We start from the raw sequence: 19,607 nt of genomic DNA on the forward strand, positions 1-19,607 counted from the left end.
GGTTAGGATGGCTACGCTAAGGACATTGTTACTGTGTATCTAGAGCCTCAAGAATTGTTAAGACGTTGTAAATCACTAGTAAAAACTTAGGATATCTGAGCTTTATCTGACTTCAGTTTTCCTGTTGTTTAATCCCTCATAGGGTCTAGCTTCCTAAGCAGCAGGACCAGAAAAGAGACCTGTACTTGAGCCTTTACAACGCCAGAATGTTGTGGTGTTTTTGTTTTTTGTTTTTGTTGTTTTTTTGTTTTTTTTGCTTTTTTTTTTGTTGTTGTTGTTGGCAAAGAGTGACAAGGGCTTCATCTCTAGGGAAAATGTCTGGTCACAGCTTTAACAAACCTCTGACACCAGGAGCCACATAAGAAAGTGTTTTTTTTTCAGTACTTCCACTTTATCATATTAAGACAAGGTCTCATTCTCTAACCCTGGAACTCGCGATGTAGCTCCAAGTTGGTCAAAGAGTCACAGCAATACTGCTTCAAGCGCCCAAGAACCGGGATACTAGGCATTTGCCATGACATACAGCACTACTCATTTTCTCTGCATGTCTTCTCTGGGAAGAAATCCATTCCAAAGATGACATAGGACAAAACTAAGCTTTGGGGTAAACATCATGAAGCAGGCAAGGAGACAAGTGCAGAAAAGAGCTGTGCTGTACCTGGATCTAGAAAGAGATACCATGACTCTGTCAAGAGAGGAGCAAGTATCCACTTTATTGAGAAACATAATTCTTAAATAACTGTTCTTACTTCTCCTTTACTGAAATACCTTTCTCCTTGCTAATATGCCGAAACAATGCTGGCTGTGTTCAACATAATTGGAGATATCTTTGGCATTTTCTTCCCATAGTTTCAGAACTTGTAGGATACTTTGTACAAAATATGTAAGTTTACAGAAAAATATGAATATAGATTACGTATTAATCTCAAAATGTAGTAAACAACATAGCAAAAACTTTATCAAATCCATGTCCTACCCAAATGGGACAGACCTGTTGTACACAATCTGTGAAACTGCAGCATTTCTTTTATAAGTTGGGGCTTTGACATTAAAATGTTTACAAAAGACCCCTCTTGTAGTATCAGTAATGCTAGATTATCTGATTATCATTGCTTCTGAAATTTCCTTGAACATATATTCACTACACACATTTTATCAGCCATATAAAAGCAGTTACAGAAAAAGTTGCACAAAAATCATGATAAAAAGTCACATCCTTAATTCATATTATCCAGAGTAGAGCAGAATACTAATTTTATCCCTTTGCACACACAAGTCTAGAACAAGGGCTTCATGCACATCCACACAAAAGTGTCAGTCACAGCGCACTGGGCATTCCTACCAAGTCAGTGGCAGCGGTATTCCAAAGGAAGCAATATCGTGACCGTTAATAAATGGAGAACGTGTTCCTTGAGTCTGGAAAGGTCTCTGTCTCCAGACTCTCCCAGAGAGCCAGCTCACTTTTTAATTTTGAGGCAGAGTCTCAAAATTGCCCAGGTTGACCTTGAACTCACTCTGTAGCTCAGATGGGCCTTGATCTTATAATCCTCCTGCCTCAGCCTTTTGAGTAGCTGAGATTACAGGCCACTGCCACCAATTCCAGCCTCTAAGAAATTTTGCAGCTGTTCCTGGCACAGTTTCTGGCCGGGCTTTGGGGTGGGCGGATGGTCCTGACTTTTCGGAAGCTGTTCCTCTTATGGCTGGAGTTGGCAGTGAGGGAGTAGGAGCGGCCATGCATCATCCTGGTGTTCAGGCCACTGGCCATCGAGAAAGACTTAAGGTGGCTTCTTAAGGCGACAGGGAGGGGGAGCTTGTCTACCAGGTGCCCAGGCGTGCAGGACACCACAGCGCGACAGCAGAGCTCTTGCAAACTCAGTACTTGGGAAAAGAAAAGAGAACTGCTTACCCTATGTTTTCTATGATTAGGGATAGCTACAAGGGGGAAGAAGCCCCACATTTGTTTGCCTCCCTCCAGGAACTAGTAACCTCAAACGGGATGGCTGTGTCACTGATGACTGTAGCAGACCCTGTTCTGCCTCCACCTCTGCCCATGTACAGATCACAGAAAAATCTCATCATGAGCTTTCTTCCAAAGATGTAATAATTATTCCCTTCAAATATATTTGATTTTTAAAACGAACATTCATATAGTGCAAACACACACACATTCACTCACACACATACGCACTCACGCATGTGTTATAACCCTACAGGTGGAGATCCAAAGCCCTCCAATGGTTTCAGAGATCAGACTCAGGTTGAGAGCTTGACAGCAAGTATCCTTACCCACTGAGCCATCTCATAACCCCTAAATGCATTTGATTTCTGAGAATGGCCACAGAAGCCTTGAGATAGGTCCTAGGAGGCAGACAATTATGCAGGGAGCTATAGAGCCACTTCACATCTGATGGAGCTAAAGGAGACTTAGACTGGCCCTCCTAACATACCCTTGCTCGGCCTCCAGAGACGGTCCATCCCATGCCGCAGCAGCACGATCCTAGCCAGCTCTGTGAAGGACTCTGTAATGTTGAAGTTGCACAGAGGGCTAACCTCAAAGAAGGTCACACCCAGGCGCTCAGCGTAGGCCTGGGCCTGTTCAGTGGGCACCTGCCGCTTGAATGCCAGGTGTAGCCGGTTTCCCACCAAGATTTTAGGCACCCCAGGGGCATGCTAGAGCATGAGAAAGGCAAGGAAAAATGGTTGAGTGGTATGACCCTGCAAATTCATGTCCTCCCAGAACTTCAGAACAGTACTTTATTAGAAAATATGGTCTTTGTGTATGTAATAACTTAAGATGAAAGGGGGGATTTGAATTGGAGGGGGGATTATTTTAACGACTGGCATCTTCATAAGGAGAGGAGAGGACACAGAGGGGACATGGGGAAATGCCACGTGACGATGATGACATAGAATGAAGTGACTGTCAAAGATGGCTACCACTATCAGAAGCTGGGACAGGCAGGAAGAGCACTGTCCCGAAGCTCTTGGAAGATCCCAGCCCCACCAATTTCTGTCCTACAAAACCTGAAGAAAATCACTATTGTTTTAAAACACTCAACCTGTGGCCCTTTATTAGGGAAGCCACAAGACCCTGATCAGAGGGCTTGATACTCACCCACTAGGCTCCCACCAGTAGCTGGACAAGCAGCAATCCCATCCCTGCCCACCCACCATCCCACCAGTTGGGAGTGGGGCAAGCAGAACCCACATGCCAGAGCAGGGGCACAGCAGAGCCCAGTTTCCTGAACCATAAGGTCCTTTGGTCATGCTGCAGGGTCTATCCATGAGGTGGAACATTCTCCCTATTGCCGTACCTCTGGCCAACAGCCACATGGGCCAATCCCTGGCCAATATCACGTATCATACCTCATCAATCTCCTTAATCCATCGATTAATGCCATCAAAGGACCATCGGTTGGCAATGTCATAGACCAGGATCACACCCTGGGGTGGGGGAGAAGTCACAAAGGTCAGCACACAGAAGAACATAGCAGCAAGCTTTATCCAGAGACTTGCAGAGACATAACTAACCAATCACTAATTTTAAAAAAGACAGTGAGATGAGGCTGGCTTGGAACCCATTGAGATCCATCTGCCTTTGTCTCCCAAGTACTGGGGTTAAAGTCTTGCACCACTATGCCTGGTTCCTAAGTAATTTTTCTTACTTCAACAAAAGCATGTAATTTTGATTTAACCATTCTTTATAGGCATTACATTATTATTTCCAATGATGTTTCATGCACTCACTGATAGATGCTCAACTATCAAATTAAGCTGGAGGCTTGAACTCATCCACAAGCTGCTCTGGGGCACAGGATGTGGGGACATTGCCACCTAGAGCAGAGCAAGTCTCCCTCCCCATAGAGCCCATGGACATGCTTACACATATACAAGAAGCTCGAGTACATATGTGTACATGCATGCACACACATACACACACACACACACACACACACACATACATATACATATACATGCGGGCAGGCACTCATGAGAATGCATGCCCACACACACCATGCAGGATGCTGAAAAATCACAAGCCACCAGGTTACAGTGTATGATTACACCCACATCAGTTTGTATACATGCTTAATCGCCTCACCCTCCAGTTAGCCATAAAGGAGATTGCTAAACAAACACTTGTAAAGTTATTCTTCAAAATCAACTTGCTCCCAGGTGGGAGTGCTGTTTACCTGTGCACCTCTGGAGTATGACCGGAATATGGTACAAAATCTCCCCTGCCCCGAGGTGTCCCTGAAAAAGATGTTGGAGACTGTTAAGAGGAAATTGGTGTTTCTTCCTGATAACTACCTTCTCACTTTGGAGCCACAGCCACCTTTTACAGTCTCAGTGTTGGTGGCCATCACCTGCCGGTCCAAGACAAAGCCACAAAGCCATCCTGAATTTTCTAGCGTGATCTTGGCATCAACACATTCTTTTGGGCTCATTCCCTTTCTCGTTGTTGTTTTTAGTGTGTGTGTGTGGTGTTGTCGTGTGTACACGTGTGCATGCATGTGTACATGTGTGTTCATATGTCTGTGTGCACATGCATAAGCCAGGATACATGTGTGGAAGTTAGAGGACAATTTGTAGGAGCCTCTCCTACCATCGTGTGTGTTCTGAGGCTCAAATTCATGCCATCAGGCTTGGTGGCAAGCACCATTACCTACTGAGCCACCTTGATTTGTTTTTTTGAGAAAGGGTATTACTTTGTAGCCTAAGCTTCCTGAGCATAACGGTGTTTGCCATCATTCTTGACTTGTTCTGAGACGGTTTCTTTGTGCAGCTCAGCCTTGAATCAAACGTGCTTCCTCCTCCCAAGTGCTGAGATTATGTGCTACCTAGCCTAGGGTTTTTTTGTTTTTGTTTTTGTTTTTTTTTTTTGTTTTGTTTTTTTGGTCATTTTCGAGACAGGGTCTCTCTGTATAGCCCTGGATGTACTGGAACTCACTCTGTAGACCAGGCTGGCCTCAAATTCAGAAATCTACCTGCCTCTGCCTCCAGAGTGCTGGGAATAAAGGCATACACTACCACACCTGGCTCACAAGCCTAGCTTTAATGTTTACTTTAAAAAATATTCGTTTGTTTTTATTTATGTGCATCTGTGTGTCTGTGTGAGTTTTTGTGCACTCTGTGCATGCTGCAGCGGCCAAAAGAGGGTGTCAGGTTCTCTGGAACTGGAGTTACTGGTACCCTTGAGCCATGTGTGGTGCTGGGGACCAAACCCAGTTTCTCTGGAAGAGCACCAAGTACTCTTAATACTAACCTATCTCTCCAGCCCCTAATATTTAAAAGTCAAACTAGAGCCAGGCAGTGGTGGCACACGCCTTTAATCCCAGCACTCAGGAGGCAGAAGCAGGAGGATCTGTGAGTTTGAAGGCAGCCTGGTCTACAGGGTGAGTTCCAGGACAGCCAGGGCTTGAAACCCTGTCTCAAAACAAAAGCAAAAGAACCGACAAATAAACAAAAAACAAAGCAAAAAGAAAAAGTTAAACTAGAACCAGGCATTGGGTTTGGGAGCACATGCCTTCAATCCTAGTACTCTAGAGACAGAGGCAGGCAGATCTCTCTGAGTTCAAGACCAGCCTGGTCTATATAGCAAGTTCTCACTACTCAGGGATACATAGTGATACCCTGTCTCAAAAAGACAAAGTCAGACTAGAAACCTAATAGTGGGGCTGTTGAGATGGATCAGCAGTTAAGAGCACTGACTGAGGTTCTGAGTTCAACTCCCAACATCCATATGGTGACTCACAACCATCTGTAATGGGGATCCGATGCCCTCTTCTGGTGTGTCTGAAGACAGTGACTGTACTCACATCCATAAATAAATAAATATTTAGAAGCCTAACAGTGGGATTCTCAGACATTAAATTAAACCTAATACAATTTCTCAGTTATTCTAAGGTAGGGGATGCAGCTTGGTGGCTGTATACTTCCCTCATGAGAGAAAGACACTGAGTTCTGTCCCTAGCACAGGATAAACATTGTTTTCAATGATAGGGAAGATCCTTCTTTGACATACAGTTGTACCATAAGCAGATCCTCCAGTATGCCCCTAAGTTGATCAACATAAGCAGAACTTCTGCTTTGCAGGTGATGACACACAGGTACTCAGAAGGCAAGATCAGCATGCCAAGAAACTACCAGGGAAAAGGAAGGTTCCCAGGGTGGGTTCCTGGTATCGTGCATTCATGGTAGTAACTCTGGAGAGGGTACAATGATTCTTCACTCTTTTTTTGAAAGCTATGTAGATACACAATCTACACATTCTGTTAACATACCCACTTCAGCACTACTCTTGGGAATGAAGAGTTCCCCAGCCATGTATACCAGGCATGTCTTCACAATGCCCACGGAACGGATGCTTGTTTGTTGTATGTCATCTGTGGCTGGTGACTAACCCAACCCATGAGAGGAGCGCTGCAGCTCAAGAAGGGCATGAGCTGGAGGCATGGGAAGGACCATCTCACTGTTCTGAGAAGTAAAGTAGTAATCAAAGATTTCAGAACCAGCCTCAACAGAATCCACGGGAGGCCATTAGAAAGTCTGTGGCAAGACAGTAAACTGGAGTTGTATCTGATGATGACCTTGCATGATGCTGGTAATCACATAGGCCTGCGAGAGCCCTGCACATAGCCACAGCGCCCTCTACAGACATGGGAGGGGAAACAGGTTGGAGGTTGACAGAAGGCCTAGCCTTGGACATAAGGAAACAAGAGTGGTTGTGTTGACTGTGCAGGAGAGTCGGTGTGGACACAGCAACTGACACCGCCTGAGAAAGGCTTCAGGTCATACAGGGACTGGGTTTTGTTTTTGTTTGAAATTTTACTTATTTTTATTTTATGTGTGTGGATGTTTTGCCTGCAATCATGACTGTGTACCAAATGTGTGCAGCACTCATTGAGGCTAGAAGAAGGCATCAGATCCTCTGGAATTGATGGTTCCATCATGTAGGTTCTGGGAATGAAACCCATGTCTTCTGGAAGAGCAGCCAGTGTTCCTAACCATTGGACTACCCCTCCAGCTTCTGGGATTGATTGTTTTTGAGCATGGTATGAGTCCCTGAAGCCTCTGGAAGAGTGCAGTAAAATAGGCCTGGCTTCCTGAAAAAAAGTCAGTGGGAGCTGGAGACTCAGGAGAGACCAATTCCACTGCGATGTTAGGCCATACACACAGCTACAGATTCAGCACCTTTGGGCAGAGCCAGCAGGGCTAGAGGTACAACCTCAGATGTGTCTCCCCACAGGTCACGGGGGCTCAGGAAGGAGAATGAGCCCCTAATTCCCAGGCTTAGGGCTGGCGTAGTACCTTAGAAGCCAGAGCAGAGGGAGCTGTTGCCTAGGTGGTCAACAAGTCCTCTGCCCTTGGCACTAGGGTACTCTGAGCTCCATGTGGTACAGTCAGAACCAGAGATGGGAGAACTGGGCTGTCCTGGTCACTCTACTTCTGTCCCTGATGACACCAGGTGAAGAGAAACAGGGAGCAGATGACAATGAGGTGCCTTCTATCAACAAAGGCTCTTTCTTGGACACAGCTTAGCCCTTGGTACACACATCCCCTTGAACAATGGGGTAATGAGATTCAGTGGACCCAGACAACTGCATCAACACCTTTTGAGGAAAGCCACCCGCTCAAGCCAGCACTAAGGGCCATGGCTCCAGGACCATGACTGGACATCCCGACTAGAATAGCCCCCAACTCACCAAAGCTGCAGTTTCACCCTTCGGCCATCTAGCAGGATGGTGGTCGTCTTGTGATCAATTCCTGCAAAAGGGTTGAGGACACCTTAGGTTTTGGGCTGGATGTATCAACCATAACAGAACAATGAAGCATGTGAAACTGTTGCACTGAAAGAGAAACAGGTTCCTCACTGTATAGCTACAAGATCACAAGCAGCCTTATGAGACCCTGAATATGTATCTCTGAAGATTCTCTCAGACCCCAGGGGATAACCACTCAAGCTCCACAGCAGCCATCAGCTCAGTGTTTCCCAGCTGGGTCCCTTGGGCCTTGCTCATCCCCTGCTGCTGTCTTGTGGATGGGCCCAGAGCCAGTGGGCCCAGGCTGATCCCATGATGCTGACTTGGACCTTCTCAAGAACTATTCTAAGTCTTCCCAGAGCCATGCATGGCCTGGTGGCTGATGGATTTGCTGTAGTGCTGTAGTCCGTTGGGTTTTGTATTCTTTATCTGTCCTTCCTCACCTCTGCCCTCTGTTGTTGTAGCCACCCCACACTGCACATGAAAGTTCATCTCAGCTGTACTCAAGGGAACAAAGTCAAATAGCAGCTCTGGCAACAGGAGTGTATCCTCAGGTGTCAAACTAGAAATGTGAAGGGAACGCAGTGTGGGAGCAGAGAGGGAGATGCCACCTCTGAGTCTGTGGCACGGGAAGGTGAGCCTGGGGGACAGCCTTGAGCTGGGTGACCTCTAGACTAGACATTATGGGTCTTTTCTCTAAACTTTCCTCTCTTTTCGGGGTTTGTGGGTGTGGGTGTGGTGTATGTACATGTCTATGTTTGCGCATGTGTGCCCAGCATGTGTGAAGGTCAGAGGTTAACCTCAGATCAGTCTTTTCGCCTTATTTTAGGATTTTATTTTTAATGTGTATGTGTTTGTGCATGTGTGCACACATGCATATACTCATGACCTGCAGTTACAGGCAACTGTGAGCAGGCATGGAGGCGCTAGGAACCAAACCACAAGAGCAACAAAGTGCTCTTAACCACTCAACCATTTCTTCAGCACTCATTTTATTGTTTAAAAATATATTTAGTTTAGCCAGACATGGTGGTACATGTGTTTAATTCCAGTACTCAGGAGGCAGAAGCAGGTGGATCTCTTTGAATTCCAGGCCAGTTTGGCTTAATAGCAAGTCCCAGGCAGGCAGCGATATGTAGTAAGACCCTGTCTCAAATTCAAATTATTTGATTTATTATTATTACTACTGTTATTACTTTATTAGTGTGTATGGGTGGGTGGGGATAGGCGTGTGCACTGTGGTAGTCATGGGAGTTAGAGGTCAACATCAAGGAATTGATTCTCTACTCCCACCTTTGTATGAGTATGAAAGTTCAAACTCAGGTTGTCAGTGTCACCACCTGTCAACCCCACAATCCCTAGTGTCAGAGTTACAGATAGGCCGCTGAATTCTGCCATGGGTGCCGTGGATAAGGGCAGTGTCTATCCATGGGCCACGCTTTCATGGCAAGCTCTGCACTGGCTGGGCCATGTCAGCAGCCCCTCAAGTTGTGTGTTTTATTCTTATTACATCATGGTCAAGAATGCATGCCACAACACTTGTGCATGTATGTGTACTCAGAAGACAGCCTCTCCTTCTGCTTTGTGGGTCCCAGGGGCTAAAGTCAGGGCCGTATATGCAGTGGCAAGGGCATTTACCTGCTGTCCCATCTCACTAGTCTCTTCAAGCTTTTATTTTATTTGCTTTTGTCTTTGTTGTTTGAGACAGGGATTCTCTGTGAGCCTTGGCAGTCCTGGAACTTACTCGGTGGACCAGGCTTGCCTCTAACTCAGAGATCCACTTGCATCTGTCTCCCTAATGCTGGGATTAAAGGAAGACTGTACCACTAAGCCTACATCAAGATTTTATTTTAATAAATATGCCTTTCTTCTAGGATAAAAGATGAAAAAAAGTTTTTGTACATGTGTAGGTGTATATGTGTGTGCACGCATGTGTGCGTTTTGCTGGGGATGGACAAATGCTAGGTAAATGTCCTACCAAAGGGCTGCATCCCAGATTCCCCCAAGCTTTTGTTTTGGTATACTTTTTGAGACAAGGTCTCATGTATTCTAGGCTGGCCTCAAATCGACTATTTAGCTAAAGTAGACCTTCTTCTTGCTTCCCACCTTCCATGTATTGGGACGACAGGTATGTACTATCATGTCTAGCCTCCAAAAGCTGTTTTTAAAAACAAAAAATATATCCTCCTTTATCCCCCCAGAAATCATTTTTCCACTTCTTAAAAACAAAACAAACAAGAAAATCCAAACACCTAGTAGGGCTGGAGATTAAGGGCACTGGCTGCTCTTCTAGAGAGGACCCAGGGCCCAGAAACTGAGATCAGTAAAGACATCAGCAGGGGCACACCCTTTGTATCACAAATGCCACCAAGTTTGTAACTTGTTCCACCACCATTTGGCTTTTTTTTTTTTTTTAAGATAGGGTCTCACTGTGTAACCTTGGTTAGCCTAGAACTTGCTCTATAAACCATGCTGGCACAAACTCACAGATACCGGCCCACTCCTGCATCTCTAGTGCTAAGATTGAAGGATGCCCAGCCTGAGAATTAGATCTTGTATGGGTCAGGCATACAACTTCACCATGCTTCTTTTGATCATCAACACTAAAGAAATAGCCTCAGTGCAGTCCCCTGGAGACATCTAGAGGTCTGGGTTTCAACTCTAGGTCCCCAGCCCCAGGAGTAGTGCTGCAGCTCTGTCTGCCCAGTGAAAGCATAGGAAGGCAGGCAGGAGCCATTGGATGAGCTGGTAGCTCCTCCCCAGGTTGGCAGTGGAGCCGATGCCCCAGGAGCTGAGATCTACGAACTCTGGCTCCACATGGACAGAACAGTGGCTGAATTCTTCCTGAACCCACCCATCAATTACTCCACAAAGCTTTTCCCCAGTGTCGAGGACACATCCACTACCCCAGCCTCGTGTGACACACTCCCTAACTGAGTCCACAGCCCATCAGTTCTCATATCTTAGTAAGGTTCTGAGTCCCCATTTGTCTCTTGTTAAGCTGACACTCTGTCCACAGGAGAGGGTCCATCATGCTAGTGGGCAGGTGAATCAGTGGGAAAATGAAATAGTGCCCCTTAGAGAGGAATAACTGCTGTTCTTTTTAAGGAACTCAGAGTCAGGAGCACAGAACCTCCTATCCCATTAGTGAAAACACAGAAAGATGCTGGCATGTCTGTGGTTTGGATGTTCCTTGGCCTGAGCCTGTCTCACCTGGACACCCCTCCCCCATTTCTCTACCTGTGTGTTCTTTTGCCCCCCCCCCCAGTGTTCCTTGCCTTTGTCTCTCTCCTAGCCTGGAGGATGGCAGGGTATTTTCAGCATCAGAACTGAGTTCATTCCCACGCGAATGGATATGGCTCTTACTGCCTGCCCATTTCTCTCATATCAGGGCTCCTGGGGAGGCTCCCTCATGTGACCACAGTAAAGAATCCACTCTCCTGGGTCCCAGAGGAGCCCAATCTGTCATCCCAGCATAGCAGCCTCCTCACAGACCTTCAAATCCATGGAGTGCACAGGACTATCAAACACGGGTGTTCTGCAATGATCAGCCCATTGGCACACAGCATGACACACATACAAACAGAATTCATTAGGTTAACTTTGAAAACGTTTCTTCTGTCTGGATTGCTAAAGACTTTTCATTCTCTCCATGAGGCAATGACTAAACACACTTGGACGTCTGTTTCAAATGTGGAAACAATAATTCTGACCTCAGCATGTCTATCTCTAGACAGGCAGAATACCAAGCCTGCACAGGCTGGAGGCCATCTCATTTTGGTCTCTGAGGAGGTTAACTCCTGCCTAGGCAGGCTGGCTTTTCTAGTCTCTAAACATCCCTTTTCTCAGTCATCCTTATGATCATGTTTGACCCATAAGTGACTAAGTGCACATATGATGGAGGTCCCATGAGATTACTCCTCCCGGAAACATTGTAGCCGTCTTTGAGTGGGTATGCCATATGATGTTCCCACAGTGAAAACTGGCTAGCCTGCATTCTTTAGAATGTGTCAGGGTTACTAAACCGCACTATCCTGTACTATAACAAATATAACAGAATGGGATGAAGTTTTAAGTACTTACAAGTTTAAAATTATATATGAGAAGACAATGTGTCTGGTCCCACACATGTGCTACAGCTTGTGTGGAGGTTAGAAAAAAAAAGGCAAACTTGCTGGAGTCCATTCTTTCCGTCTACCATGTGGGACCTAGAAAAGAACTCAGGTCATCAAGCTTGGTGGCAATCTCCTTTACCCACTAAGCAATCTCACTGGCCTACCTTATAAATTTTGTAAAACAAAGAACTAGGGGATGGAGAGATGGCTCTGCGGTTAAGAGCACTGACTGCTCTTCTGAAGGTCCTGAGTTCAAATCCCAGCAACCACATGGTGGCTCAAAACCATCCGTAATGAGATCTGATGCCAGCTTCCAGGGTGTCTGAAGACAGCTACAGTGTACTTACATATAATAAATAAATAAATCTTTAAAAACAAACAAAAACAAAGAACTAGATTTGGCTTTTGTTTTCATCAAAGTTGTTGGTCTCTGGTTTCAAGTTTCAACTCAGTCTGAGACCCCGTAGAAGCATAGCAGGCCATCCTACCCTACCCTACCCATGTTCCACTCTATTTAAATTTTTTTTGTTGTCCCCACCAATAGCCATTATTTTGCCTTTTTTTTTTTTTGAGGTAGGATCTCAGGTAGTCCAGGCTAGCTTTGAACCTGATATGTACCTTAGCTTGCCTTGAACAACTGATCTTCTTGCCTCCCAATTGTTGAAGTTATAGATGTGTCTCATCATACCCATAAAATTGTTTTGGTTTTTTTGTTCACCTTTTTTTTTCGGACAGAGTCTTAGGGTGTTTCCCAGGCTAGCTTCAAATTTATGGTAACTCCTGCCTCTGCCTCCTGTGACTATAAGCATGTGCTACCATGCCTGCCCATACTTTTTTTGTTTTGTTTGTTTTTCAAGACAGGGTTTTTCTGTATAGCCCTGGCTGTCCTGGAACTCACTCTGTAGACCAGGCTGGCCTCGAACTCAGAAATCCGCCTGCCTCTGCCTCCCGAGTGCTGGGATTAAAGGTGTGTGCCACCACACCCAGCTGCCTGCCCACACTTTTAATCTTTATAAGTATCTGCTTGCCCACAGAGACCAGAAAAGGAGGTGGACAGTTGAGAGCAGCCTAATGTGGGTGTAGGAACTGAACATGGATTCTTTAGAAGTCTCCTGAAAGAGCACCAAGTATTCTTAACTGTGTCATCTCTTCAGCCTGAAACCTTTGTTTGACCCAGAGCTAAACAATGCCTCTGGATCAGGGAGATGGTTCACTGGGCAAGCTCTTGCCACACAGGCCCTGAGTTTAATACCTGGATCGATAAAACATTACATATATATAGTATATGTGTGTTTGTGTATGTGTATGTGTGTGTGTGTTCATACACATACATACTCAACTTCCTGATTATCTAAATCGGCCATCAGACTCTTCCTGCTTGGCCTGGTCAGGGGCATTGCTGCCTTCGGAGCTCTTTATGATTTCCTTGGTTCTTCCTTGAGAAGCATGTGTGGAAGGTGGATGTGGAGCTCTTAATGTCCTTAGTTTGTCCTTACTCATCTTTGAACTCGGTAGGGATTTGAATTAGGTAGGGAATACTTTCCTTTCAGAATTATGTTTCTGCTGATGTACAGTGTCAAACCGGTCCTCTATCCTTCAAACACCATCTGATTTCCTCTCAAGCCAGTATGCAAGGCTGATCTCTCCTGCAGCACTTGGCAACTTCACACTTGTGCTTAGATGGAAGTTTATCATGTTGATTGTTTTATGGGCACTTTCAATCACAGGGAAGTGATCTTTCCACTTTGAGAAGCATTCTGGATATTTCTTTTTAAATTTTTTATTTTATGTTTATGTGTGTTTTGCTTGTGCACCACACACATGCAGTACCCATAGAGGCCAGAAGAGGGCACTAGATCCTTTGAACCCAGGTTCTCTGGAAAAGCAGCCAGTTCTCTTAAACAGAAACATTCTGTTTTTATTTTTGGTTTTTCGAGACAGGGTTTCTCTGTATAGCCCTGGATGTCCTGGAACTCACTTTATAGACCAGGCTGGCCTCGAACTCAGAAATCCGCCTGTCTCTGCCTCCCGAGTGCTGGGATTAAAGGCATGTGCCACCACGCCCGGCCCCACATTCTGTTTTTATATCATTGTTTTTTGAGACAGGGTCTGATGTTGCCCTGGCTAAACTCAAACTCAGAATGTAGTCAAGGGTGATCTTGAACTCCCAGTCCTCCTGCCTCTGTCTCCCCAGTGCTGGGATTACAGACTTCTGTCAAGCTTGAATTGAGAAGCTTTCTTTTTCTTTCTTTCTTTCTTTTTCTTTTTTTTTTTTCCAGAGCTGAGGACCGAACCCAGGGCCTTTTGCTTGCTAGGCAAGTGCTCTACCACTGAGCTAAATCCCCAACCCCGAGAAGCTTTCTTGAACTGTGTATCTATCGGGTTTTCTCCTTCTGGAATATCATCAATAAGATGTTAAGCAATGTGAACTTGTCCCACAATATTCTTTTTATTATTTTTCATTTTTTTAACCCCCTCTTTTGTTCTCAGTCTTTTTCAAAATCTGTTTTATCATCTATCTTTCCTCTGAGATAGTTTTCATTCCAGGTACTACTGTGTTTTCAGTTTCCAGTACCTGTCTTAACATTTACTGACTCGGTCCTCTCTTGCAAACAATGTTGGACACAAGAGAAAAGCCAGAAACCTAAGAGCTCTTCTGAATGGCCAAACAGAGGGACAGACTGCTTATTACATGGTCTATGTGCTACCATCACTGACAACATCCACCCAGTTTAGAGGTCCTAGACCAGCTTCTTCCTGAGGAGGGACACAGGAAACACGAGAAGCAGTGCAACACACAGGCTTGAGCATGGAGCTGTCTGGAAAACCCTGGTAGCCCTGGGATCCAGCCACTCCTGGAAAAAGACCTGACCTGCTTGGCAGATACAGGGTGTAGGAATATCTTTTTCTGCTTAAACTTCTTTAGAGTTAACCTTTCTGTTCACCAAAAATGTTCAGGGCACAATGCCTGGAAGGAGGAAAGGAAAGAGGAAGATATGGGGAGAGAGAGAAGGGGAGGAGCGTGGGAAGGAGGGCATAGCTGGGAAAAGCCACCGAAGATATACTCGTTTCCTTACATAAAGTCCACTGACCTACATATGCCTATAAGGGAAAATACACAAGAATTTAGAAGAAAATTCATCTAGGGGGCCAGCAGATGGCTCAGCATTTCTGAGTGCCCGTTGTAACTCTGGCTCCAGGGTATCCAACAGTCTCTTCGTTCTGGCTCTTTGCTTGCTTGCTTGGTGGTTTTGTGGTTTTGTTGTGAGACTGGGTAGTTCTGGATAGCACAGATCTTGCAGACCAGGCTGGCCTTGAACTCACGAAGAATCATCTGACTCTGCCTCCTGAGTGCTGTGATTAAAGGCGTGCGCCACCGCATGTAGCCTCTGACACCCTCTTCTGGTCTCTGTGGGCACCCACCCTTGTGTACATATCCACACACATACGCATAAATAAAATTTAAAAAGAAAATCTAGAACAACAACAACAAAAACCGTTTAACTCAGACTTCCATTATTAGCGTGCTGTCTGAACAACCTGCTCCCAAAAGACCAGTTCTCCAAGGGCAGGAAAGAGCAGGTCTGACCCCAGAGCTCTGAGGACTGAGTGGCTTTCCCAGCATCTGTGCTCTGGTGAGGAGAGCCTTGTCCTATGGACCCTTCACTTCCTTTAAGGCCGTGAGAGATTTGGTCTTTCTTCAGAGTTACCTTATCGCCACTCTCAATGCTATCTTTCTCCCACCCTCTCTATAGCCCTGTAAGTGAGGATTTAGGATGGGGCTAGGTAGTGCTTTCTCAGGCTATTGTGGTTACTTGTAACAAAAACACCATAATGTTGCTTTCAAACAACTGAAATATATTTCTCACAACTCTGGAGAAGGGACCAGGTGACACAAGCACCCGGAGACTCAGTTCTGGAAAGTGTGGCCTCCTGGCTCTCAACGGTGCTGTCTCTCAGCCCTTTCCTGATACTCCATCACGCTGCAGACCTGTGTCCTACGGGGCCAATGGGACCTGGGCTGGGAACATCCTACCGGCACTCTCCAGCCCTGTACCCAGGGCCTCACCCACATGCAGGGAAGAGGCAGAGGAAACCCAGGCTTCAAGTGTTCACTTTCTGCTGCCCAATCACCCATCACCTGAGTCAATCACACATGTATTCTGGACTTCTAGGGTTAGAGGCCTGGCTCCTAAGGGAGCCTGAAACCCCTTTGCATAGGACACACCCACCTCTTTCAGGATCCCTGATGCTTTGATGAGTCCTTTGCCTTGCTGTGGCACTATGCCTGCTTAGATCCTGGTACCTGACCAGGGTCTGTGGCCCAACCCCCAGCATCTCCTCAGAGTATGGATGTCAGGCCCTGGGAGAAGCTACCAGTCCTCTGTTAAGTCTGTCTGTCTGTCTGCCTGCCTGCTTGCCTGCCTACTTGCCTACCTGTCTGTCTGTCTGTCTGTCTGTCTGTCTGTCTGCCTGTCTGTCTGTTTCTCATTAAAGATAAATATCTAATATAGCCATATGACCACATAGCACACAGACAAAGAAGCCAAAGGCTCACACAGCTAGATTTAAGCTCACCAACACAAGAATCTTCCGTAAACTTAGTTTCTGATGTATTTTGCTTTATTCTCTCCAGTTTTTTTCTTGATATTAGCTCCTCATTTGTTGTTTTACCATTTCTTTTCCTTTGCTACCATTTGATCCTTGAGACACTATTTCTGACACTGATGCTGTCAGCGGTACCACAACCTCACCCCCCAAAAAACCCTCAAATTTGTTGAACGTGACTAATGTACCCACCTATCAGAACATGATGACTCAGTGGGTAAAGATGCTTGCCAGCTGTACTTGATTCCTGGGACACCATTGGTGGAAGGAAAGAACCAACTCGTGCAAGTTTTCATCTTATCTCCACAGGTGTGACATGGTGACAAGGCATGCAAGAACGTGTGTGTGTGTGTGTGTACATATATAATAAATAATGAAAAATAATGTGATTAAAGTGCCTGGGAGCTTCTAAAACAGAGCTTGTCAGAATGTTCACTGAATGGGTCAGGATAACAGGGTTACTAAGAGAAAGATAATGTTAACCTTAAAAGAAAACCACACACACACACACACACACACACACACACACACACACACACACACCAGACTATTCTCTAACACGCTTAGATGAATAAATGATGTAGAAATCTATTTTGACTCCTCTACCAGCTGCTTCCTTCTGTTTCTGGACGTGAGCTGCCAGGAATTTACCCCTTCATGCAAGAAGATCACTTATGGTGAAAATATTGATTAAATGTAATTAACATTTTTATTTCTGAGCATCTGACCTTTTTTTTTTTTTTTTAAATGGTTTTTGGAGACAAGGTTTCTCTGTGTAGCCCTGGTTGTCCTGGAACTCCAGCTGTAAACCAAGCTGGTCTCGAACTTACAGAGATCTGCCTGCCTCCGCCTCCCCATAACCCTGAGTGCTGGGATTAAAGGCATGCCTTGTTGGAACCTAGCTCAGAGGATGTAAAGGAGGCTCCGGTTGTTGTGACTATATTCAGCCCAAGGATAGCAAGTCACTATCAGGAAGGCCTAAACAGGGAGCCACTTTCCCCATTAACCTAGAAGATGCTAGGGTCTGACTTTAGAGAATTAGGATGTTAGGACACTGAAGTTCAAAAGGATCCTGGACAGGGACTGGACAGGAAGGGGAGGTGACTGCAGGTATAAGGGCCCGTCTCTGTCTTGCTTTTACCCTTGCAGGTAACTAGAAAACACACAGGAACTGGGCTCCCATAGAGCACACAGGAGCAGTTGTCCTGGTGTTTGTGAGCTACTGACCCTAATGGGCCTTAGCTGTGTGATCCAGAGAACAAACATGAGCGTGAGGCCCATGGAGAGACACCGTCTCAGGAGAGGATTTCTACCAGGTACAGAGCACCTCCTTCTCTCATACTCTGCTAGCCCCTTCAGATACACTAGTTCAGCGCACATCCAGACTCTCTGTGTTGAGATGGACACTCTGTGGCCACGATTCCCGAGAACTAAGACAAGGCATGGGCTAAGTTATTCTGCTCAGGGCCTGGCACAGTTCTGCTCAAGCTGATCAATTTTCTACCACTGTCAAAAGTGCCTGAAAAAAATAAACTCGAAGGAAGATTTGTTTTGTCTCACAGTTTTATAAGCTTCAGTCCGCAGTCAGCTGACTCCTGTGAGCCCTGCAGTGAGATGATAAACAGAGCTGCTTGCCTCATGACACAGAGAAGCAGAGAAGAGAAAGGGTCCCAGGAGAATGTGTGCCTCCAAGGGTATGTCCCCATGTGCCTGTCTTCTTCAACAAGGACCCACAGTCTCTACCACCTCCTAATCATGCCATCAAGTTATGAACCCATCAAGGGGTTAATCAATCCATTGATGAAGTCCAACCCTTCATAGTCCTGTGACCTCCCCCAAAGCCCACCAGCTGGCAAGCAAGTCTTTCTCACATGACCTTTATAGGACATTTCACAACTAAACCCTAACAAGGATTTGAGCCCCGTCTTGTCCAGCATCTTAGTCAGGAAGGAACCCGATCCTAGAGCTGGGTGCTCATGAGGACCTCCATGGCCTCTAGCCCTGGCTTTCCTCCATGCTGTACAACAACCAGGAACACACTCTCTAGACAGGGTAAAATGCTTCTTTATAACCATTTCCCACTAGGCCCTGAGCTAGTAGAAACTTCATTTCCACAGAGTGTCATTTCCTCAGGGATAGGCTCTGAGGCTTGGCTCTGTAGGGGACCAGGCTGCAAGGCTCCCCCCTTACTCTGGCTCCTTGCATGTTTCCACAAGTGTCTACCAAGTAAGCAGAGCGGAGCAGGCACTGGCGCAGGGGAGAGTCCTGCAACTGCTTCCAGCCACACAGCTGTCTTTTGGAAGTGAACATACAATGAAAGTGGATATTAGCATGGTGGTGCCATTTGTAACCACAGCAACTGGGAGACTGTAGCAGAAGGATCTTCAGTTTGAGGTTAGACTGGTCTGTATAGTGAGACAATGTTACTTCTCACAGACCAACCACTGGGCCACCTAGACATTTCCTTGGATTTTCACCCCCATTGCCTCTCTATATGATGTCCCTGCCACAAAGTAGTATTATAGGAGATGCATTTTTAACATTACTTATAAGAAACTGATAAAACTTGTATTTCTAAAATATACTTTTTTGGTTTTTGGTTTTTTCTCCCTGAGACAAGATTTCTCCGAGTGAGTAGCCTGACTGTCCTGAAACTCACTCTGTAGACCAGACTGACCTCCAATTCAGAGCCTGCCTCAGCCTCCCAAGTGCTGGGATTAAAGGTGTGTGACAACTCTGCTCGGTTGAAAATATACTTTCTTATAGTTTGGTTAATATTCTTCAATTTTCCAAGGCAACGGTAACTATAATGAGATTAAAATATATGTTTATATGTATACATGTGAGTATCTCTCTCTCTCTCTCTCTCTCTCTCTCTCTCTCTCTCTCTCTCTCGTTTTATTTTTAAAGATTTATGTCTTTATATAGTTTATGTGTGAGGTCTTTGTCTGCATGTATGCTTGACCACCAGCAGTGTACCTCAGCTCCTGTTATAGATGGTTGGAAGCCACCATGTGGATGTTGGGAATTGAACTCAGGACCTCTAGAAGAGCAGAACACTCAGTGTTTTTAATTGGTGAGCCACCTCTCTAGCTTCTCTCTATATAATTTGAATTTCTTC

The 19,607-nt window shown here is 45.6% G+C and overlaps 1 protein-coding gene across 1 annotated transcript in view; it reads right to left on the reverse strand.

The window, feature by feature from the left end:
• Nucleotides 1-688: 688 nt before the first annotated feature.
• The window catches only part of Rab40b (RAB40B, member RAS oncogene family), a 32,108-nt gene continuing 13,189 nt past the window's right edge, over nt 689-19,607 (reverse strand). Inside the window, exons 2-6 of the mRNA XM_021213069.1 lie at nt 7,707-7,767; nt 4,194-4,254; nt 3,367-3,444; nt 2,448-2,670; nt 689-1,878 (exon numbers count right to left, since the gene is read on the reverse strand). Of these exons, the coding sequence (XP_021068728.1) occupies nt 1,607-1,878; nt 2,448-2,670; nt 3,367-3,444; nt 4,194-4,254; nt 7,707-7,767 (695 nt within the window). The 3' untranslated portion in view covers nt 689-1,606. The remainder of the gene's footprint in view (nt 1,879-2,447; nt 2,671-3,366; nt 3,445-4,193; nt 4,255-7,706; nt 7,768-19,607) is intronic.

Source organism: Mus pahari, chromosome 14, assembly GCF_900095145.1.
Source record: "Mus pahari chromosome 14, PAHARI_EIJ_v1.1, whole genome shotgun sequence".
Taxonomy (NCBI): Eukaryota; Metazoa; Chordata; class Mammalia; order Rodentia; family Muridae; genus Mus; species Mus pahari.